Here is a 24,540-nt window from a genome sequence, read left to right on the forward strand (position 1 = left end):
TTTGTTTTAGATTTATGAGTTTGACTGTCCCTTTGGTATCTTTCGTCCCTCTTCTATACTTTTATATTGTTTGTTAGTTCATTCTACAAAATAAATTTGTTTTCTTTAAGTAGTGTGATTGTGTGCTATCTCATTAACCCATACCCCAGATATCCGAATATTTTAGATGTTTTGTTCAACGGAACCAGTTGGAGATTAGTCTGTTAGAACTGTTAAACTTGTTATGCAGTAATTTTTTCATGATAGTATTGATAATACAACTGGATTTTTTTTATCGTTATAATTATCTACTTTCAACGGAATTAACTGTGTATCCGACCACTAGCTTTTGATAACGGAAGGAGTTATTTTTTAATTACGCTCACAAAACGAAAATTCAAGACATACTTTCAGAATAAGTATAAGTCCGCTATATATTATTGTATCTAACACATGTTACATTTTCTCAGCTAGACTCTTACTAACATATTTATGTATTTTGTTCATTTAGACATTGATTGCTACCCCTTATTTATTCAATGTTTAGAATTTTGGGTCCTCGATGCTTTTCAACTTTGTACTTGTTTGGCTTAATAACTCTTTCGATCTGATCTTCACTGGTGAGTCTTATGAAGACGAAACGGGCGTCTCGCGTATTAAATTATAATCCTGGTACCTTTGATAAATATTTACACTCTGGGTCGATGCTGCTGTTAGTGGACGTTTCGTCCCCGAGGGTATCACCAGCTCAGTAGTCAGCACCTCGGTGGTGACATGAATATCAGTTATATGGTAGTTTTTATAAATTTCCTGTTTACAAAACTATGAATTTTTCGGGTCTTATCCGAGGCATAAATTACCTTAGCCGTACTCGGAAAAACTTTTTGGAATTATTGGTCTTCAATGCTCTTCAACTTTATTTTGATTTATAAACATTTGATCTGATCGTCACTGGTGTGGACGAAACGCACGTTTGGCGTATCAAATTATAATCCTGGTACCTTTGATAACTATTAGAACCTGGCTGATAAACGGCTTGAACTCTAGTATATTGATGACGACGGTAATGTTGACCTCTGTTTGTCTTCTTAGTTTTATTGTTAGGTTGCTATCCAAATGACACATACTCTACTAGTAGAGACCAAATTAATTTTAATTGTTTGATTGTAAAAGGATACAGTTTCCAGCTCGTATTTAAGATCTTTCTCTAGTCAGCCGACTTTTCAAATGTTTTAGTTGATTTACTGCTTTATTTGTTGAGTGTTCTACTAACTAGTTTATATTTGTGAGATAGAATAATGCCAAATCAAATGTGAAGTTGACGATTTTAAAATGATCAACTGACGATCTTGCAATTTGAAAAATGGGCAGATCGGTTTTATTTCAAATGATTTACTAGCTGTTGTATTTTGAAATGAAATGGTAATTTTATAATAACATCGTAATAAGAAAGAAACATTATATTTTCTCTAAAGACATGAACGAGTTTTACTTTGCGTAAACATGCATTCATTTATTATAAGATGCATTTCTTTACATAATCACACTGGATACCAAATCTTTGAAAGATCTGTTTTCGAAACAGCGGTATACTACTGTTGCCTTTAGTAACTACACATGTACACATGTTTCTGTGATAACCTTTATGAGACAAGTTGTTTTTTATCGGAAGCCGCTATCGTCCTGGGTCGTTAGAACACATAGTTACATAAAGACGGCTCTTGTAGTCCGTTTTATGTTATTTGGTACCCTGCCAATTTATGTTTGTGATTTAGAATAGATATGAAAACGATGAACTGACGATATAGAAATTAAAAAAAATAGGCAGATTGATTTTATTTCAAAATGATAAAGTAGCAGTTGTATTTTGTAATGAAATGATATGATAACATCATAAGACTGATAAATGCAATTCTTCTCTAAAGTCATCATCAAGTTTTACTTTTTCTTCACATAATCATATTGGATACTAAATCATTAAAAGATCTGTTTTGAGTAAACATGTACACTTGTTTCTGCGATAACCTTATGAGACATGTTTTTTTTTATTGGCAGCCGATATCGTTGTGGGTTTGGAAGCACAATGTTAACTTAAAGACGGCTGTTGTAGTCCATTTTATGTTCTCTGCTATTCTTCTAGTTTATATTTGTGAGATAGAATAGTGCAAAATCAAATGTGAAGAAGACTATTTTAAAACGATAAAAAAAAATACATCCAAACCTGTTGATTAAATACATGATAAGTTTACATTACGACCGTCGTTAGCGGTCACAACAAACTCAGAACCAGACGGGTAAAGATATTGCCGGTCATTTGGGTAGTAGGAATATCTGGTTATGTCACGTGGCTGTACGTGGCAATGGCGAGTGTTACTGATAACCAGAATGCTACCATGAGCACCAGCGTATTCGTCGGCGCGTGTCTCATTATCTGTTGTTACCATGAAATTCAAATATACAAACTTCGTCTTAACGTGATACTGATTCGTTACATTGACTTGGAATCCTCGATAAGTAACTCCATTGTATGGCTTTAAGTCTGTCCAGTACATTAGAACTGCTTGAAGCATAAGTGCATATGGACCAAAACGAAGTGCCCTGCCCCGAGGTCTATACTTTTTATAATCGAACAGCGCCTGGCGTTTTAGTGCTGTATTCACATTTACGTATAGCGTTCGACTTGTGTATAATTTCACTATACTTGCAAAGAAATCTGTCTTTGAGGTCACATTCAGTATGTCTGCAGTGCCGTTATCGAAATCATAAAGATTTACCAATATTAAATTTGATATATTCTTGAAGTTCTTAGATGCACTTTGGAAAGTGCAATTGAGAAGACTTTGAAATTTAGAACTAGTCTTTGTCTTTCCTAAAAACGTTTTCTTAAAAGTACTCAGTGTTAATAGTAATAAAGGTGGTCCATATTTGTTGAACTTCTCACCTTTTGCTTTTGTTGTATAGAAAACCGTCTTTGATCCGAATCGTTCTTGCATCATTTTTTCAGTGAAATTATGTAGAAACTTTTTTATATTTTTATCCAGTGCCAACTGCTCTGGTATTTTTCCTCCTTGGTGTTTATTCTTAGCATTCGGAACACTCTTGACTTTTACATCGCATGAATTATAGTTGACGAGTTTGTGGACAGCCATAGAGTTATTTTGTCGTGTGGCGTAGTGAAGAAGAGCGTACGATTCATCTCTCGGAATAACGTTGATAAGGTAGGGCTTTTTAGTTAAAACTGTCCATATCTTTTTGTAGTTTCCCTTTCTCGCTCCACTGAACATTGATATCATGTCTGTATGATCTTTCAGGAGGTCATAGCCGGGAAGCCTATAAAATATAGAGTAAATCTGTAAAAGTCTGTAAAAGTCTGTAAATATGTACAATATAAAAAGGGAGAAGGTTTGGTATTATTAAAACATTTAATCCCACTTCAATGGTTTGCACCTGTCCTAAGGCAGGAATCTGATGTTCAGTGGTTGTCGTCTGTTTATGTGTTCATAAGTGTTTCTCGTTTCCCGTTTTTTATATAGATTAGACCATTGTTTTTCCCGTTTGAATAGGTTTACATTAGTAATTTTTGTGGCCCTTTATAGCTTGCTGTTCGGTGTGAGCCAAGACTCCGTGGTGAAGGCAGTACCTTGACTTATAATGATTTACTTTTATAAATTGTTACTTGGATGGAGAGTTGTCTCATTGACACTCATACCACATCTTGCTATATTTATAAACAAGAATTCAGTTTGTATATACATAGTGTCAAACTGTCATAACAACTGTCAGGGTATATAAGAGGGTCCAAGGGAGGTCATTTATTTTTTACTTTTTAATTTACTTTTTAGAAAATAAACCATTATCGAAATAACTTCCAGTTAAAACATGGTGCTTCTGAAGGACAAAATAAAATGGTTTTATACACTTCTCGGTTTACTCTTTTTATTTTCAAAACATGTCAAAATCTTTGGTTAAAATAGTGAAATTGCTATCAGCGTATTAACAGCAGTGTTCGAATTATTTTATGAATTACGTGTCAATGCCACTCAAATAGAAAAAAAAATATTATACAAACTTTGTTTTTTTTAATATATAAAGGCGTACCTAAGTATGTTTCTATTGTTCTGTATCATTTGAATAATTTCAAAAAATCGGTATGTAAATATAAACTGATTTGTAGCCGAGGAGTTTCATGGATATATTTACAGTTCAACCTCCATTCACTGCAACTAACAATTTGCAAAAGTCTTCGATAAGTATTTTTTCTACTTCCATTTGTGAATAGAAAGGATTAAATTCGCTACTTCAAACTTATTGAAATTAAGTACAAATAGGAAATATTTTAATATAATTTAATGAAAAAAAGGTTAATCAATAAGATGACGTCACAGCAGTGTCTGTATGCCAATGCTGACTATAGAAATACAATGTAGTTTAATGCGTACCTAAAATTTAACGACGAAGTTTACAATTGTGATATATGTAGGTTAAGTTTTAATCAAAATACATTGCCAATGATATATTCAAAACGAATACAATTAAACATTACCGTGGACGTGGCCGTGGAGTTGGATCAACTTTTTTATCCGTTTTTGTTCCAAAATACACTGCTACAATGGTGAAAGTTACAATCAGAACCAAACATGAGATGGCTGCCACAATTTGCTTTGATTGATACTTGCGTCTCCTGATTTCCTGTAAAGAAGTAAATCTAAAATGCACATTGTAGTACTATCCAGTTTATGAGCTCCAGAACATATATCATTGAAATATAATCATAGTCATACATAGTTCCTTCGTAATAGAAGTTCCAAGTGAAAAAAATATTTTTTCCTTTTAGAATAAAGGTAGTAGTAGAAATGTATCAACAGGAGCAGACAATTTGGTATTATTGATAATACAATTTCCAGGGTAACTGTTAGAAGGAACAAATACATGTTGACAACAGATGTTTGGTTGAACACGATCTACCAGTGAGTTGTGGAATGATTGTCCATCTATCAATAAGATGTGGAATGATTGTACATCTACCAGTGAGATGTGGAACCAATAATACCCTGTAAACTTATCCGGCTAAGGAGGGAATTTGTCTCGCTAAACCAATAATATCAATAAACTTAACTGGCTAAGGAGGGAATTTGTCTCGCTAAACCAATAATATCCATAAACTTACCTGGCTAGGGAGGGGATAAATCTCACTAAACCAATAATACCAAGTAAACTTACCCGGCTAAGGAGGAAATTTGTCTCGCTAAACCAATAATATCAATAAACTTAACTGGCTAGGGAGGGGATAAGTCTCGCTAAACCAATGATACCCAGTAAACTTACCTGGCTAGGGAGGGGATAAGTCTCGCTAAACCAATAATATCCAGTAAACTTACCTGGCTAGGGAGGGAATAATTCTCGCTAAACCAATAATATCCAGTAAACTTACCTGGCTAAGGAGGGGATAAGATTTGCTAAACCAATTATTTCCAGTACACTCACCTGGCTAAGGAGGGGATTAGTTTCGCTAAACCATGAATATCCAGACATTTGACCTCCCTGTTATCTCTTCTTTGATCAAGAGTTTGTAATGAATGTCTTATCACCAAATAATTCAACATACAAACATTAGCTATTAAAAGTTGTCCTTGCGGAAGAAAATATATATTTCCGTTCATATTTTATTCATATTTCCCTGTCAACGTTGTGGTTTTGACAGTGTAATTGTATAATATATAGGGAAATATTTTTAATATTTCGTATAAAGGATATATTAAATTTAAGAGATTGTTATCCTTTTGTTTCTTGTGTCATGTTCAATCAATTTGAAGTGGGCGTAGTCTATACGATTTTTGTTTTCACTTAAAAGTTTTCTTATTTATTTTGTTTGTTTCAAAATATTTCTTTTAATCATGTTAATTGATTACAAACTGTGGTTCTGATAGTTTGAAGAATTGTGATTTCGGATAGTTGTTACACACTTATACACTTTCATATTTTGAATTATGAGTGAACAATAGAATAATTTTAAAACATGTTTACATTCTTTACAATTTAAAAACCGAAAGAAATCCTTCAATTTCATAAATCGATAGCACTAGCTATTGTGTACATGTTATTCATATTCATTCTTCTTCCTTGTTATTTATGACCTCGCTTTGTATACTTTGTTTGATATATTTTGTTTATCATTTAAATAAATGACAGCATTGGTATCCGAAAGCTTTGCACTGGATATGCTGCTGTAGAAGATGGATAAGCGATTACAGACTAAATTGATAAAGCTATTATTACGCATTCTTTTTACTTATTCTGCATAACGAGATAAGTTTGATCATAGGCTGTGTGTGATATCTAAATAAACTTATCATAGATACCGGGATTGAAAATTTGTACGCCAGACGCGCGTTTCGTCTACAAGAAAAACTTCATCAGTGACGCTCGAATCAAAACAGATAACAAAAGCAAATAAAGTACGAAGTTAATGATCATTGAGTACAAAAAAATCCGAAAGGTTTTTCCTAAAATCTATTCTTAGGGTAGAAATGCTAAGTTTTGCGGGGTAAAAAAATCACAGTTTAACGCTTTCGACCATATCAATAATAATTCATTTAATTGATGACTACTAGGCTGGTGATACCATCAGGACGGTATACTAGAAGTCATTAAGAAAGAATGAAATCATACCAGAACATAAGATACAATGTATCTCTATATTTACTGGTCCGTTTATTCGATGCTTACTGATATTTTATTAAAGATATAATTTTATTAAAGAGTAATCTTTTAAACTATCACATGTATTTACAATTTTATAAACGACACTTATCTTAAAAATATATAACTTTATGTATTGTACTGCCGATTACAATGGACAAAGACAAGTAAAGTGCGTGAAACATCACGAGAAAATACTCGTAAAAGATGACATGGTTTATCATCACAAAGTCAGCAATGATATTACACGGTGTATTTATTTACATCAGCAATGATATTACACGATGTAGTCTTATTTACATTAGCAATAGTATTACACGGTGTAGTCTTATTTACATCAAAGGCAGTAATGATATAAAAGAGGGACGAAAGATACCAAAGGGACAGTCAAACTCATAAATCTAAAACAAACTGACAACGCCATGGCTAAAAATAAAAAAGACAAACAGAAAAACAATAGTACACACGACACAACATAGAAAACTAAAGAATAAACAACACGAACCCCACGATGTAGTCTTATTTACATCAAAGTCAGCAATGATATTACGCGATGTAGTCTTATTTACATCAAAGTCAGCAATGATATCACACGGTGTAGTCTTATTTACATCAACAAAGTCAGCAATGATATTACACGGTGTAGTCTTATTTTCATCAAAGTCAACAATGATATTACACGGTGTAGTCTTATTTACATCAAAGTCAGCAATGATATTACACGGTGCAGTCTTATTTACATCAAAGTCAGCAATGATATTATACGGTGTAGTCTTATTTACATCAACAGCTGTCATGTACATTAAACATGCACATATATATCAGCTTTGTAAGAAAAATAATCACATAAAGATTTCACGTTTTATATTTTGTATTTTTTTTAATTTCTTTTATTTTGATTTTAAAGTTATACATTTATTGTTATTTATTATTTTTATACAATTAACTTCTCCACGACAAATGCTGTATATTGTCCGAAACACGTGAAATGCACGCTGAAATCTACGCGTTTTCGGTATAACCAATCAAGACGTCCAAAACAGTAATCACACAGGTCCTCAATGTAACTAATGACCAGTCAAAACCTCCAAAATCAGGTATCATGCGCATCCTCGGTCTAAGTAGTGACCTACCAAGACGTTCAAAACAGGTATTATACAGCAAACTGGCGTAACTTGTGTCCAAAATAGATAGCAAACGCTGTATGTAGCAATTGACCAATCAAAATATCCTAAACAGTTATCATACACATCTTCAGTGTAACTTATCACCATTAAAAACGTCCAAAACAGATATCAAACGCGTCCTCGATGTGACCAATAACCAATCAAAACATCCATAAAAGTTATCATTTGCATCCTCGGTGTGATTAATCACTAATCAAAACGTGCAAAACAGATATCAAACGCGTCCTCGATGTGACCAATGACCAATCAAAACATCATAAAAAGTTATCATTTGCATCCTCGGTGTAATTAATCACTAATCAAAACGTGCAAATCAGATATCACATGCGTCAACGATGTAGTAAATGACCAATCAAAACGTCCAAAAAGGTATCATATGCACCCTTGGTGTAAAAAATAACCATTCAAATTCTCCAAAAAAGATAGAACATTATTTCTGTCGTTGGATTGCTGGATAAATGTGGTTAATTTTATAACTCTACAAAGGTGAGAGTGTGAAAGCAAGGATTTTCATTAGTAATAAATTACTGACAAAGAACTAATGAACACTATAATGGATATTAACCTAATCTTAAACACAAGTATAAGCGTTGCTATGAGTCAAAATAATTAGATATCGCTTGCTATGCTTCGTTAATTGTCTATCAAAGGGTGAATATAATTGAATGTCTAATTATTTTTGCAATTAGTATAACAGCTAATCTTCGATAGCCCGGAATGTTTTCGAAACAAGAAACAACGTAAAAAATGTTTATTTACTTGTTTTACTGTATACTGCCAGACAGCTTTGTGTCTGTCTTTTTGTTTTCATGTATATCTTTAATGAAATCGGTGTCACGTGTTTTTGGAAAGGTTTGAATTTTCAATTCAATAGTCCGCTTTTTATACGAAACAATTTAAAAGGTATCAATGGGACATACAGCAGCCAACAACAATTACTGCATAACAAGTTTATTTCTTGAGAGACAGACTCAACCAATTCGTGCAGGGGTTAAACTTGTTTGCAAGTGCTCAACTCTCTTCCTAACCTGAGATAATTGTTTCCAGTCTTAACGTAAGAACACGTTAATAAAATCAACAGGAAATGATAGAACGTTTTTAAGAGACACTTATCGAAAGATGCATATCTTTCATTATCTCCGGCTGGATATGTTTCTAGGATTTTGTTTATTTGATTTTTGTTTACACACGTCGCTACAAAACTGTTATAATTCAAATTTAGCTTAGTGATTTCCTAAGGCCATGTCCAAATTGAGCTAAACTCGATTTGTTTTAAGTGTACCCACTTGTACGTTCTTATTGATAAATATCAATTGTTAAAATCAGGTTTTGATTACATTCAGTCGATAGCCAATGTAGTCCTTTTTGTATTTTAAAGTAGATACATGGTTTACCGCCATCTTGGATTGTACAATCACAGTAAATAATCGATCTACTTATTTGCCTAAATCTGCAAATTTGGAAACAGATTTGCAATTTAAAGGTTCGACTGTTTTATAATATAAAGAAAACTTGGTAATTTATTGTATAATTCAAAATATTTAAACAAATATCTTTTTTTTTTTACTTTTAGAACCATTTTTTTCAAATGGGCCATTTAAGTGAAGATAACTCTTTTAGTAAAAAAATCAAACTGGACTGATAGAGATTTTTTTTCTTTTTACTTGCGAGAAAACAAGTTCGGTGACACCATTTTTTCTTTTTATTTTCTTAAAATATATTACAAAAACTATCTTTTCTCAATTTATTTCTCAATTCTATCTCATAGATTTTTTTTATGCACACAAATGTGTTTTCCATGAACAATCTAACCAAATTAGGCAATTTTCAACGACTCATAGCTTAAAAAGTAGCACGATGACCCATACTTTTTATTATATTTTTGAAAAGAGCATAGTAAAGTCTTCCTTTTTGGCTAAGTATAAGAAAATTCTGTCTCACCAAATTTTTACTTACGATCTACCTTAAGTGTACTTAAAACTAGATTTTAAGCAAAGTATTTTTATTATGAATATTAAAGGAGGCTCGAGTCTACAAAAAAATCAGCAAAAATTGAAACATTTCTTTTTTCATTACAAATTTTATTTATTACATTATTAGTGGTTACTTTATGATATGGTACAAAAATCAACCAAACAAATCAGTTCGTTTTGGCCACAGATATCGTTGAAAAAGCTCCAAATTATCTCCCTTTTGGCAAAAAATGCCATTTTGTTGGCATTAAACTTGAGATAACTTTTTTGACTCATCGGTGACCTATTTTTGTTATTACTTTTTTCAAATAAACTGTTCTTAAACTAAACTATTGTAAAATTTAAGCGATTTCTGTAATTTAGTTTTTTTTTTTATTTCGATATTACTTTTTTTCTCCTATAAGTTTAATAGTAAAAAAAACCTTAACAAAAATGCATGCTTTTTCAAGCAGATTGTGAGCTTACATTAACGGTGACCCCATATTCTTATTTGTCCATTAAGTATAGGATATTTAATTATATATAAAAGTAACGAAATCCTATATTAAAAAAAAAAGGATTTATACCCGCGAGCCCCCTTAAGGAAGAAACTTTTTTTAACAAGTACGAATTGACAATTAACAGAGAAGTTATATCGTGTAATAGGGAGTTGATGTATCTCAAGTGAATATATTATCTTAAATAAACATCTAATTTGATGTATCTCAAGTAGACACTCAACTTAGTGTATCTTGAATGAATATTCAACTTCTATTGCGATAAATAACTACCTCCAATTTATACAAATCAATGTTTACATGATGTTTAAATCAGGTTTTGATAACATGCAGTCGATAGTCAATGTAGGCCTTTCATAGGGTAAGTGTTCAAAACACTCGATATCTGACAGCTATATTTTTTTTTATGAATATTGATTATTAGGTGCATCTATTAAATAAAAATTCATAATATTTGAATTAAGTTATAGACCAGTTGATTTTTTCAAGGCTCAAAATATTGCTAAGTTAAGAAAAACATATAGAAAGTGCAATCATAATACACGCGATTCACTTGAAATTGTCTTCCGTGATTGACTGGTTTCATTCCAAAAGCTTAGTGTTCATTGGTAATAAATAAGAGAAAAACATAAACAGCCTATAATGATTATAATAATATCCTATAAAAACTACTTGTCTTGTATATCTGAATATAAGATTCGAATTTCCGAGCTCTTATAAAATATAACACATCATATTATAAAGATGAGTTAAGAATGTTTCACCTGGTGTTTATACCTATCATTGCCACCATAGATGAGACGAACTGATAAACAGATTACATGCATGGCGACATTTCCAATCATTTTACATAAGTAGGTGATGGCAGAAGTATCTTCATTTTTTGTTTTATGATATATAAAACATCAATTAGAGTATTCCGCACACCGATTAATACTTATCTTCTGTACTCACATCAACGGAATCTAATTGTGTGGGATCTGATTAACGATACAAATCATGGTGCATAAAAAAGTCACTAGTAACTTACAATTTTATTTTTTTTTTATTTTTCATAGCCATGCTTTTGCTTCTTATGGAACGCATAGCGGTGGCCTATGAATACACCCATACCATTGCACTTTTGTTGCTGGGTGTCTCGTGGGTAATGCCATTCATCAACATCTCCTTTTATCTACTCTCTATATTGTTATTATAATATGCATCTTGTATTAGAATTTACAAATTCCAAAGCATTAGATTAAGACGAAAAGCGTCTTTGAATAATAAATATGTTAAATTGTTAGAAAATCTTTCAACTAGTATGTTACATCGATTGTTGAAGATTAAGATTTAATTCAATTTCAAGAACTATCAGAACCTGAATATTGTTTACCACTGATTGACATGTATATCTGAAAAACATATCTGAATGATGGCTAATGGAAATACAATGATCTGAAATGGAATGCCATACTCCAGTGCCATGAACTGAAAACCAATGTCTAAATGCGAAACCGAAAAGATTAAAGTCATTAACTAAAACACTGATAGAAAGTCTCTTCTAAGATTGATTATCAGTATGATAAAGAAAGAATGCAGAGTTGTACGGATTGTAAGTGGGAAACGATTAGTCACCTCATACCTATCAATCAAGCAATGCTTCAATGCAAAGATATTGGAAATACTCATCAACTTGTATTCCGAAAGGTTATACTGAGAAATTATATCGCAAACCTGTAAATGTCAACCCTTTAATTAATTTACAAAATATCTTAGGACAAGAAAACATTTTACAACTCTGAAAGTAGTCAAAGACCTGTTTGAAGGTCTTCGGTGAATCAACAAAGGATGCAAATTTACATAAGCTTTATTTAACGAATACTCGGTTTGCATTGAAGAAGAATTTTACGTAAATATTAACAGCAACCCAACGATACAAAATTTGTATTTAGAGTTCATAATACATCAAAAGGCAAACTATAAACCGGCTTGACTCTAGTAAAAAGATATCAACAAACGATCTGTAATCAAAAGCAAACTGGAAGAAGCAAAATGTGAAATGATATAAATAAAGAAACCATTGCAGAGGGTGCTGACAGCTTCCCAAATTTAGGACAGTTATAATTTTAATAATCATATATACCCACACTATACTCATAACTAAGAAGTGGAACATCTTCAGGTTTTGCTAGAAATATCGATCGTTTGCACTTAATTGTTTTCAAAAAGAAAGTAGGTTGATTTTGACATAATGAATGTTTTGTCATGTCAGATTGGCTACATCTATTATGTTTAAAATAAATATTGATGGAGAATTGATTTCTAACTGGCCAAATTTCAGGGCGTAAATGGAAAATGAAATTACTGGTTAAAGTACAGCACAAAAATTTACTAATTATGATTTGTAGTTTTGGTTTAAAAGAATAACTGATTTCAGAATAAGAAATATATATACAAAACCAATTATATAACGCATTTAATATTATATATAGTATTTCTGTACGCAAGTAGTGCAACGTTTTAGTAGTTTGTCTAAAGTACTAGTAACTAGTGATTAACTTGTCATAGTATGGTTTATTTATGATAAACAAACGTCTTTCCTTTATTATATAATTATGAATATGTTTTCAGGTCAGCATTGAAATGGATGTTAATGGTAAAGGGAAATATTACATTCCAGAGGATGGTGCGGCACAGGTGAAATTTTCCAGGTAGGTAAAACTTTTCCTTTATTTTCATCAGAGCTTTACAAAGATGTGCCTGTTTGTTTTACTTGTGTTCAGAGAATTCAAATTGCAAGCGTTGAACTATTTGACAGGTCAAACGTTTCCATCTATTTGCCCTCTATGGGTCTATTTGACCGTAAGGGTGTTTATATTTCGCAGATTCTCCACAGCAGCTTTTTAATGTTATAATATCGCGGGAGTTACGACAACGCGTTTAAAGATATATGTGTTTAATTGTCCTTTGTTTTTTTGTTGCACTTCAGTTTCTGTTGTTTCGTTGTTTCCCTCTTATAGTTGATGTGTTTCCCTCGGTTTTAGTTTATAACCCGGATTTGTATTATCTCAATCGATTTATGACTTTTGAACACCGGAAAACTACTGTTGCCTATATTTACCTATTCTATTTATGGTTGATGTTAAGATTCAGAATATATATGAAGTAAACTTGAAACAGTATGATTGTGTTTCTGCTTTTTATATTACGATAGTTGATTAAGCCGCGATAATTAATTGTCTGTTGTCTCTATGGGTATAATAAAACACTTACAGACTGGATATTTGTGGAAAAGAAGGTTTATTGTCCCATTTGATATCACAATTTATCTTGGCTTTGTCTCAGGACAATAGTTGCACCTTTTGGTCAATAAAATTACTATTCCACACATACCAAGTCAACACGTATCAAGGTAGATCATAAGTAAATATTTTTTTTAAACATAATTTTCTTATAATTTGCCAAAATAAAGATTAAACTATGCTTTTTGAAACGTATACTATCGTATCGGTCACCGTGCTATTTTTCAAGCTATGAGTCGTTGAAAATTGCATAAATTTGGTTAGTTTGTTCAAGAAATAACGCATTAGTATGCATAAAAAAAATTCTATCTCATAGAATTTTGAAATAAATTATGAGAAGATATGTTTCAAAATATGTTTTAAGAAATAAAAAGAAAACATGGTGTCACCGAACTTGTTTTCTTGCTACAAGTACAAATAACAAATTTACCTATTAGCCCAGTATAAATTTTGTACTAAAAGAGTTATTTCCCCTTAAATGGCTCATTTGAAACAAATGATTTCAAAAACCAAAAAATTTTACATATGTTAAAATATTTTGAATAATACAATAAATTAAGTTTTCTTTATATAAATAAACAGTCCATTAAATTACGAATCTATCTCCAAATTTGCAGATCTGGGCAAATTACTAGACCGATTTTGTGCTGTGATTGTACAATCCAAGATGGCGGTACACCATGAATTTACCTTAAATGTATACTGTAAGATGAATTGTACCATTTTAATTTTTCTAATTTTGTATCATATGACAAACTTTCTCAACAATGCAGTCCTTAATGTTTTTATTCTAATATCATTAAATTTTTCACTAGATATGGATAGAAATATAAACTACTGGTATTTACTATGAAGAAATTATTTGATTGAAAATCAACAGACTTCGTATTTCTGGGGTTTTTTTTCAAGACATAATCCGTGAAAAGTAAAATAATAAAAACACCGAATCCCGAGGAAAATCCAAACGGGAAAGTCCCTAATCAAATGGCAAAATAAAAGGATAAAACACATCCAACACAAAGTCAAATACATACACCTTTACGATTAACTCTGCTCAGGTATGAGAAGGCTACAACTAATACATACACCATTGCGAGAAACTCTACTTAGATATGAGAAGACTACATCTAGTACACTACTACGATTACTTTTAATCAAAAGGACATTTAGATCAATACTAGTCATGTTGCATTCAAAAGTTTACTTAACCTCAAAAATAATTTATTAGTTGTACAGGCATTTCCCCTGCGTGCCATACCACAATTGTCCGACAAAAGTGTCAGTAATAGTGTTGTCAGTACGACTTGTTATTTTTTATTATCTGCGAACAAATGTCACAATAAACACTTTGAAGCATATCAACCAGCATCCAAGTGTTACCATCAATTACTGTAACAGCCCTCACAAGCAGCTTTTGAACATGTATAATTACAATGGCATATGTATTTATCTTCAAATGCTTCCCTTATCTACAGATAATCGCTCTTTTATAGGAAAACAATTTGTCAAAGAGTCTGATTATTTTTTATGATAACGTCGATTTTTTTCGGTCACGTAGATAACACATTGCTTTCTTGTGAGGTACTTTGTGTTGATTGATGTTTTCAAGATATAAGATAATTTAAATCTTACTTATCTAACTTATTGTGAATAATTTTATTTATGTAAAAAAAAAATATTCGCTGATTTAAAACCTAGCATATCAATGTACTTATTGTGAAATATTTTTATTTATGTTATTAAAAATTATGCTCTAATTTAAAACCTTGCATATCAATGTATATGCTGTTTGATTAGCAATAAATTTAATGGTTTTCATTAACGCTGTCGTGATCTCCTCTGATGTTGAGACTTTATTCACATTATTGGAAAAAATACATAACTTTAGAATTTAATTTATGAATTATGTTGATACTAAGGCTCCTAATTCCTCAAATTTTACATAAGACAATGTCTGTACCAAGTCAGAAATGTGACAGTTGTTATTCATTAGTTTGATGTGGTTGAGGTTTTGATTTTGCCTTGTGTTTACAGAAGTTTTGTATTGAATTTTCCCCGGATTTCGGTATTTTTGTTATTTTTACTTTTTTCAGAAAAAAATTGACGGTCATAATACGTGTTTATTTCATGTTTTCGAAATATTTCTCTTTCATCGTTTCCGAAATAATTATATACAGAAAAGTTCTTCGAACGAAAAACATTTATAAAGTTTTAAAGCACTGCATGGGTTGATACTATTGGTGGTTGGCTACCAATATTTGAGGGTGTTGCTAGCTGACAGTTGTTAATGCTTTTATCCTGGGGTGATTTATAATATACTTTTCTTTCATTGTTCGATTATAAATTTAGAAGTTGTCAAGAAAAGAAGATACCACCTCCCTCAAGCAAAGTTTGCCATTTGTTTTTCCTTTTTGTTGAATAACTTTATATGTGTGTATTTTTTGTATGAAAGCGTGCATCGAAGATATACGGTACAAAATATGTGGCCCTTTTATTTGGTACAAATCGGTTGCTTTGCATCTGATTTCTTCTCATTAATATGCATTAAAGCATCCCGCAAACCTACGATTATACTCGAAAATAAAATTAAAACCAAACTGTATTATAAAATATTATTGTATTTAACGTGTTTCAAATATACATTACCATAACAATATGTCAAAGAGAAAATTAAAAGAAAAATAGTGCAAAACGAAAATCTACTAGTGAATCCTTATGTAATACACCTAATCGCTATTTATTCCATTCCGGATAAGTTCTAAAATTACTCAACTTTTTCATCCAGTTGAAACTATCTGGGACCCTGTTCAAACAATGCACCATGCAAGATACTTTTTAAACTGTTTAAACTACCGTAAATACTTCATACAAAATATTTTTTTACTTCAATTTTAATTTCGAAAAAAGTTGATCATACTCTATCAAAGTTTTTTAATGGTCGCTTTCTAAAGTTTTTCCTCCCTCAGCTCACTACTGATGACCTCTATTTTTCGGCGGCTTGACGTAAACAGGAAGTTGTGTAAATGACTGTTTTTCCCGGATTGGACTAAATAGCGATAAGCTATTACTAGCGAGGTCTTAACATTTGTGTGATTTGCTTTCTAGGTTGAATGCATGACGGTATGACTACATTTGAGTACCAATACATTATTTTGATTACATTAAAAGAGGGACGAAAGATACCAAAGGGACAGTCAAACTCATAAATCTAAAACAAACTGACAACGCCATGGCTAAAAATGAAAAAGACAAACAGAAAAACAATAGTACACATGACACAACATAGAAAACTAAAGAATAAACAACACGAACCCCACCAAAAACTAGGGGTGATCTCAGGTGCTCCGGAAGGGTAAGCAGATCCTGCTCCACATGCGGCACCCGTCGTGTTGCTTATGTGATTACAAATCCGGTAAATAGTCTAATTCGGTAGGTCAAATTCATGAAAGGGAAGGGGATTGTAGTTACGACGTGAGGAACATATCCGATATCATTTGTGAAATGGTTATTCCATAACGGTCAACCAACTCGTGATGGCGTCCGTAAAATTTACGAAGGGATGATTTCAACTTCACCATTTGGAACTCTTGATTTAATAGCTTCCTTGTGAGCAGTAACCCTCTATCAAGAAAATCATGATAGGAAATGCAAGCACGGGAATATCGTATCAATTGAGAGATATATACCCCGTATGTAGGTGCTGCTGGAATGTTGCTACTTAGAAATGGAAAGTTCACAATTGGAAAGCTGAAATCATCTCTTTTGTCGTAAAGTTTTGTCTTCAACCGACCCTCATTGTCAATTTCTAGATGTAAGTCAAGATATGAAGCTGACTTAACTGTATCTGAAGCTGACTTAACTATATTAACATACGTAATACCTTGTTATCCTATATTCCTTTGCTCTATGAATTCGTGTTTTATGTCTGTATGTATAGATGTCATGTAGTGTCTGTATAACACTGAAAATTGCTAATTACTTATACAATTACTAATTACTAATACAATTACTAATTACTTATACAATTACTAATTATTAATACAATTATTAATTACTAATACAATTACTAATTGTGAAGGATTGACAAAATACAGATATAGAGATTAAAAGTTATCTAGTTAATAGTATGTAAAGTTTCAGTTTTAGATAGTGATAAAAAAAATATCTGTAAATTCTTTTATTGTGTTATTCACCGTGTTAACGTAGTGTTGTATACTCAATGAAGAGTGGAAATACTATGTGACTTTTCATTAAGAAACATAATTGTAAAATAACAAGCGTGTACTAAATATATATGCCAATAGTAAAAGAAAACGGATGGTATAATAATTTGGTAAGTATGCTGTAACCCATTTTATATGATTTATTTTGTGTGTTTGTTATACCTTTTATATCACTATTTTAGAGTTATGTTCTTTTCGTGTATTTTTTCATTTTATAATTATCTAAGTAATAGCCATTAGTATAAAGAAGGGGAAGGTTTAGATCACAAAGAAAAGTTATCGCAATATAGATAAGTGTCGACCCAAACAATTGTAGCCGTCGTGTTTAACTTCCCATGATGTTTGTATAGATTATAACATGACCTTTTCCATATTGGCCCTGGTATCATCCCGAGACTCCCATATCGGCCTCGAGGCTTTAGCCGAGGGCCGATATGGGTCGAGGGATGATACCAGGGCCAATATGGAAAAGACATGTTATAATCTTTTTATCACATATTTAATTTCTGCAGAAAAGAGAAACAAAGGTCAATTATAACAATTTAATGAAAGATAAAAGGTAAAATCTTAAACATTTTATTACAAACGTGTCGTTAAGGACACAGTGACGTCACGTCTTTTAGAATCAGGGCACAATATCAATATGTTTTTTTTGCCCCGGGCAATTTTGAGGTTATTGCATATGCAAAACCAGACGTATTCGTAACAAATATGTGATAAGACCTTTTATTCGGTGTGTAGGAATTTCGTTGCAATGATGAATACTTCTCACCCTACCTTATCCAGTAACAAAAATAATTTTTGGAGGATTTTGCCATTTTTGACTTTCAACAAATGAAAACATGCTGACAGTATTTTTTTTAGAATTTGACTCTCTCAACGATTGATACCATCATATAACCATATTACATTTAAAAACGACGAAAAGATAACAAGGGCTCATACGAAAACTCATTTAAAACAAAGCCTGCACTTCGTTTAATATTACACAGAAATTCGATATTGAAAAACCCCCAAATCCCCTTCAGAAACCAAGCACGTGTGCTGTCCAGGAATCAATAGTCAAAAGGACACGTTAATTGACCTATTTCTGTTGAGCTATTCCCATTGTAGGATGTAGGTTTAAAATAAGCGACGTAAATAAAATTTCTGCACTTTTGCGAAATATATTTCCAACAAATGTCTTGTCTCAGGACACTGACACATTTTATTATGGGGATATTTATGATGTTTTGATTGATTTACCAGAATAAATGTCTGTATCTGAAATGTTACAAACGGCAGTGTACTAGACGCTTTAGACAGCTTGACTTACACTCGATTCCCAGTGGTATTATTTAAAAACACATCAAAGACCCGGATCGAGGCACTGTAACAACCCTGATCGAAGCACTGTAACAAACTATCATTTCCCTTGAGTAAACATCAAAATCAAAACCGTATAAGAAAAACATTTAATTAGAAGAAATAAGCTTAGACAATGACACAAATAATCTAACTTTATTTTTTTATCTTCTGTTAAACCCATCACAGGAAAAATGATGTCATGATTTTCTAGCAGATGTCCACAGAACTTAGAATGTAGCTATTAAGTACATTTTTAAATATTTGCTTGTGTCTGCGAATTGCTTCAGCGTAAAATGTATTTTCAATTGTATCTAAATATTGATTTCGTTTTCGAAAAATCAATTGTAATTATTAAAACATCAAAGATACCATGATAGAAAAAAAATAAAAGCTAATCTACAAAATAAACAACATGGTCAAATAAAAATGTTCAAAAAGCGAAACGAAATTCAAAATTTAAAGCATTGGTGATCAAAAATTCTGAAAAGTTTTTCCAAATAGAGCAAAGGTCATTCTAATCCTTCGTTTTTCGAAAGTTTTGCATTAACATATAACTTATAATTTTTACAAATGATAATTCATTGTAACAGTTTAGGAGGATTCCAAACACTATTACATGGATGGAATGATATCATGCCTGTATAACAATGAAATTTTTATAGCCCACCTACGATAGTAGAGGGGCATTATGTTTTCTGGTCTGTGCGTCCGTTCGTCCGTCCGTCTGTCCCGCTTCAGGTTAAAGTTTTTGGTAAATAACATCAGAAAAAGAAATGTAAACAAAACGATAGTCCGGTGTATTAAAGTATAAGACGAGTATCTTAATGAGTTTCTACTAACCCTTTGCTATGCAGCTGAGGGTGGACTGTTCTTATAGTGAAATTAGGTTATTTTACCTAGACAAAAATGCAATGTCAGGAAAATCTGCATACGGATATATGTATCAGATATAAGAACGCGAGTTCTTAATATTGCGATATGCACTCAGTCGCATTATTCGCATAAATAAAAAATTAATTTACTGTAGATTTTGTATATGCCTTAATTTTTGTTAAATTTATATTTGTTGGGACATACTATAGGTCTTTCGTCTAAATTTTAATATATTATAAACACCTGACATACAAAATCAAGTTCTAAGTTGAAGAGCACTAGACACAAAATTAAAAAACCTAAGAATCATGTTATGGTCCAAATCTTATAAGCTATGTTATATGATGTTATGGTGCGATAGCCAAACTTGGAACAAAAACTGCTTTCCTGTCTTGGTCACCAAAGTTCATTTTTACACAAGAAAACAATGTAAAAACGAGACAAGTTGCAAAATATTTATAATCAACCATCTAATGTTAACTTCATGTTAAGTCCATGAAAATATGTATCTTATAAAAGATAATCTTAATGTTTTTAATGGTTTGTGGAAGGATATCGATCACTAGTAAAACAATAAATACATGGAAGATCTGTCAACACAGGTAAAAACTACAAGTCTAAAGGTCATCATTCGAAATAAGGCGAAACAACCATGCATCAAAGAAAACTTTGATATAATCTCATTTCATTTCCCCCTTTTCATGTGTTAGGACTGGACAAATCATACTTTAAGTAAACCAACTCTGAATCAAACAAGGAGTTCACTGAACCACACATAATCAAGATGACAGATGGTCTTCATTGACAACATATTGGTTAATAGGTATAGGAAGATGTGGTATGAGTGCCAATGAGACAACTCTCCATCTAAGTCACAATTTGTAAAAGTAAACCATTATAGGTCAAGGTACTGCCTTCAACACAGAGCCTTTGCTCACACCAAACAACAAGCTAGAAAGGGCCCAAAATTACAAGTGTAAAACTATTCAAACGGAAAACCAACGGTCTAATCTATATAAAAAACGAGAAACGAGAAACACGTATAAATTACATGAACAAACGACAACTACTCTACATCAGATTCCTGACTTAATAAGGACAAGTTCAAACATTTGGAGCGGGATTAAACGTTTTAATGGTACAAAACCTTCTCCCTTTTTCTGAAACAATAGTATAACATCACAACATAGAAAAAACACACGATAAAATGTCAATTGGAAGGCTTAACTCAATCAAAAAACGTAAATTAACACACCAAGAACGAATAAATTTGAGATGTGATACCTGAATGCATATACATAGACTGATTGACTCGGGGTTTTGTCAAATTACAGTCGGATCTGACCAATTAACTCACACTCTTATTAAAATTTTAAGATGACTTCACTGGTATTAAGTTTGTGAAAAAAATGTGTCTAATCCTTAAAGTTCGTTACAACTTGTTACTAACTACTTTAACTTTTAAAGTCCCTTTGGTGTCTTTCGTTCCTCTTTTTTAGCTTTTACTCTCTTTGAACCCCATGATCCATTGATATTTATTGTATATTGAAATATTATAGTAAAATCGACATAGTGTTTACATAGGCCTCGAAATAAGATTCATCATCTGTTGCTCTTGATAAAGGCAACAGTAGTATACCGCTGTTCGAAAGTCACAAATCGATTGAGAAAAAACAAATCCGGGTTACAAACTAAAACCAAGGGAAACACATCAGCTATAAGAGATAAACAACGAATCAACAGTGAACAAAATACAAACTACAATGTAACACAAACAGAAACGATCTATTAGATAACAACTGCCCTTTTCCTGACTTGGTACAGGACATTTTAAGAAAAAATGGTGGGTCGAACGGGGTTTTGTTTATTCGCGTCGCTAGGTAAATTCGATTTGCGACTGCAAAATCTACGTTTTACTAAGACAAAGCTAAAATACAATAAGTTATGTAATACATAATAACGTAGCAGAGTTATTATTAAGAACTGTTACAGCAGATTAAGTCATGTTTAGTTACTGAGTTAAAACGTATTAGAGTTTTTGATAGGAACCACAGATTATTTGATGTATAATTATGGAGTTACAACCTCATAGAGTTTCTGATAGGAACCTTAGATTATGTAATTAATATTTACCGAGTTAAAACATAACAGAGTTACAGATAGAAAACTCAGAACACCAACCGTAGTGAATTTTGGTTTTTCAGTCTTATAAACGAAATAAAGGATAATAAACTTCTAGTGAGTTCACAATAAAAAAAATCATGATGTAATACTATCATTATAGATACCCGAATAATAATGCATTTATTCCCATCAACGCGTTTACAGTCTAAAAGATTAACAGTAACTGTTTTTTTTTTATAGTTTGTTAAACTATTGATAAACTAACTTCCAAGTTTCTGTCATTTCAGGTCAAAACGAGAAGCAAGTAAACTTTGGTGTAAAGAGCGAACTGTCCTGGAAAGGATATTATTTTGTGTAGTATTACTGTGTATAGGAATTATTGGTATTTTATTAGTTTTACATGCCATTACATTACAGGAGAGACGGGGTAAGCTCTTTTTCATCAGTTATATTATCATTTATTAAAGGGTATTCAAAAAACAAGTTGCAGAAAATTAAATTGGCAATGATTATCCAAACAATTTAACTTCTTTACCATGTTAACAACCTCCTTCACACCGTTTTAGCGATGTTAAACTGCTGTTATTCTTGACGAAATGTATTACCAACTGTTCCTGATTGAAAGATTTTATACCGTTGTTCATGATAGATATTATTCTACCCGCTGTTAGTGATTTGAAAATGTATTTAAATATGTTTTAACCACTGATGTTCATACAAAGAAATGCAAAAGCCAGCAAAGAGATTGTCAAACTTCGAAGTCGAATACAAACTGCCAATGACATAGCGAAAAATCAAAACAACAAACAGATTAACACTTATCTACAAATTACAACACAGAAAACTAAACACGAATCCACTTGGAGTTTAAAAGCTAACTTGTTAGCAGCAACCCACTATCTCAAAAATGTTTTCCGTTTTTACCCTGCATTCGGATCACGAATCAAAACTATCAGACATCCATCAAAATTTGTTGATCCTTTAATTAGTATCTACTTTACCATAAAACAGAGAATGTCTCGGTTAGTTTAGAAAATTGTTTTAATTTGACCAGTTCGTTTTACTATCGTGTTAAATGTTACATTTGATTGCATAACTTTTCAATCCAAATCATTACGAAGTTTATCATTGATGTTTATGAAACTTTGATTTGGAGAAGACGTTACTAAGTTGTAAAACTTGTGTCTAATCCGTTTGTCATTTTGAACAATAAAATATGTTTAAACTACAAACTATACTAACTTTGATTTGACATTTTTTTTTAAACATTTTGTATGGTTCTTAACAGGCACTTTGGAAGACTCCATATTTTTCTATCTTGAAAACTGGGTTTGTAATTTCTAACCTGAAATGTGTCTTTTTTTTGTTTTTGAATTAGTGTTTCCTTTTCAGTTGACGAAAATCAGTTTTATATGAATTTATCTAGTCAAGACAAAAGTGATAAAGGTAAGTCAGAATAAAAGAAAAATGGGGAAAAAACACTTTTGATACACTTTTTTGGTAGTCCTGCATTCTTTGTTACAAATTGGTTTGTTTTTATAATGATTAAGATTTTACCACAATATTGACTCATATTACCCTATTTTTGACATTTTTACCTATTATGTCTGTTTGTTTTGTTCACACATCGGTGTCAATATAATGTAATATGATGCAACTTTCATACAAGTGAGAGATTTTGCTAGCTATTGTTTTAGTTTCATTATTAGTTTTGATCTTTCACTTGAGCATTTAAGGTAATAGAAAGTTTTGGCTTCAAAAGTCTACATAATTATTGATTTTAAAAACTTGAAGATACATTGAAAATAATTCATGTACTGAATGTTTTCATTTCAGTGATATTTTGTAAAATTGCCTTATAAGCCATATAAGCTGGTTTGGCTAGCCTTTAAACCGGTTCAACCCACCATTTAATATTAAATATCCTGTACTATGTTAAGAACATGGCAGTTGTTATTAAATAGTCCGTTTCTATCGATTATTTGATACTTTTTTTGTGTTGCACTTCAGTGTTTCTGTTGTTCCGTTGTTTTCCTTTTATAATTAGTGTGTTTCCCTCGGTTAAAGTTTGTAACGCGGATTTTTTAATTTTTTAACCGATTTATGACTTTTAACCAGCGGTAGACTTCTTTTTTCTTTTACTTAATTGCCTTCATTTCGTATAAATTTTCACACAAAAAAGCATTCAATTTACATGTTTCCCGATTTAAAAAATAGAACAAAATATATGTAAAGGAAGACCTTTTAAAACAATAAATCTTCTGCAATTTAAAAAAAGGAAGACAATTCCAAGTAGAAAGCAAAGCTTTTTTAAATCTTTTTCTGGTTATGTTATTGACGAACAAGTCTAAGAT

At 31.7% G+C, this 24,540-nt stretch overlaps 2 protein-coding genes across 2 annotated transcripts in view; one reads left to right on the forward strand and one right to left on the reverse strand.

Annotated features, from left to right (window-relative positions):
• LOC139501201 (neprilysin-like) overlaps positions 1-24,540 on the forward strand; it is a 95,395-nt gene that overhangs the window by 36,032 nt on the left and 34,823 nt on the right. Inside the window, exons 2-4 of the mRNA XM_071290195.1 lie at positions 12,949-13,028; positions 22,474-22,613; positions 23,579-23,632. Coding sequence (XP_071146296.1) covers positions 12,961-13,028; positions 22,474-22,613; positions 23,579-23,632 — 262 coding nt within the window. The 5' untranslated portion in view covers positions 12,949-12,960. The remainder of the gene's footprint in view (positions 1-12,948; positions 13,029-22,473; positions 22,614-23,578; positions 23,633-24,540) is intronic.
• On the reverse strand, positions 1,801-5,972 carry LOC139501205 (uncharacterized). Its single transcript, XM_071290198.1, has 3 exons — positions 5,464-5,972; positions 4,523-4,668; positions 1,801-3,309 (listed from the first exon to the last, which is right to left on the reverse strand). Exons 1-3 carry the CDS (start codon positions 5,509-5,511, stop codon positions 2,208-2,210), a joined length of 1,296 nt encoding a protein of 431 aa, XP_071146299.1. The 5' UTR covers positions 5,512-5,972; the 3' UTR covers positions 1,801-2,207.

Source organism: Mytilus edulis, chromosome 13, assembly GCF_963676685.1.
Source record: "Mytilus edulis chromosome 13, xbMytEdul2.2, whole genome shotgun sequence".
Lineage (NCBI taxonomy): Eukaryota > Metazoa > Mollusca > Bivalvia > Mytilida > Mytilidae > Mytilus > Mytilus edulis.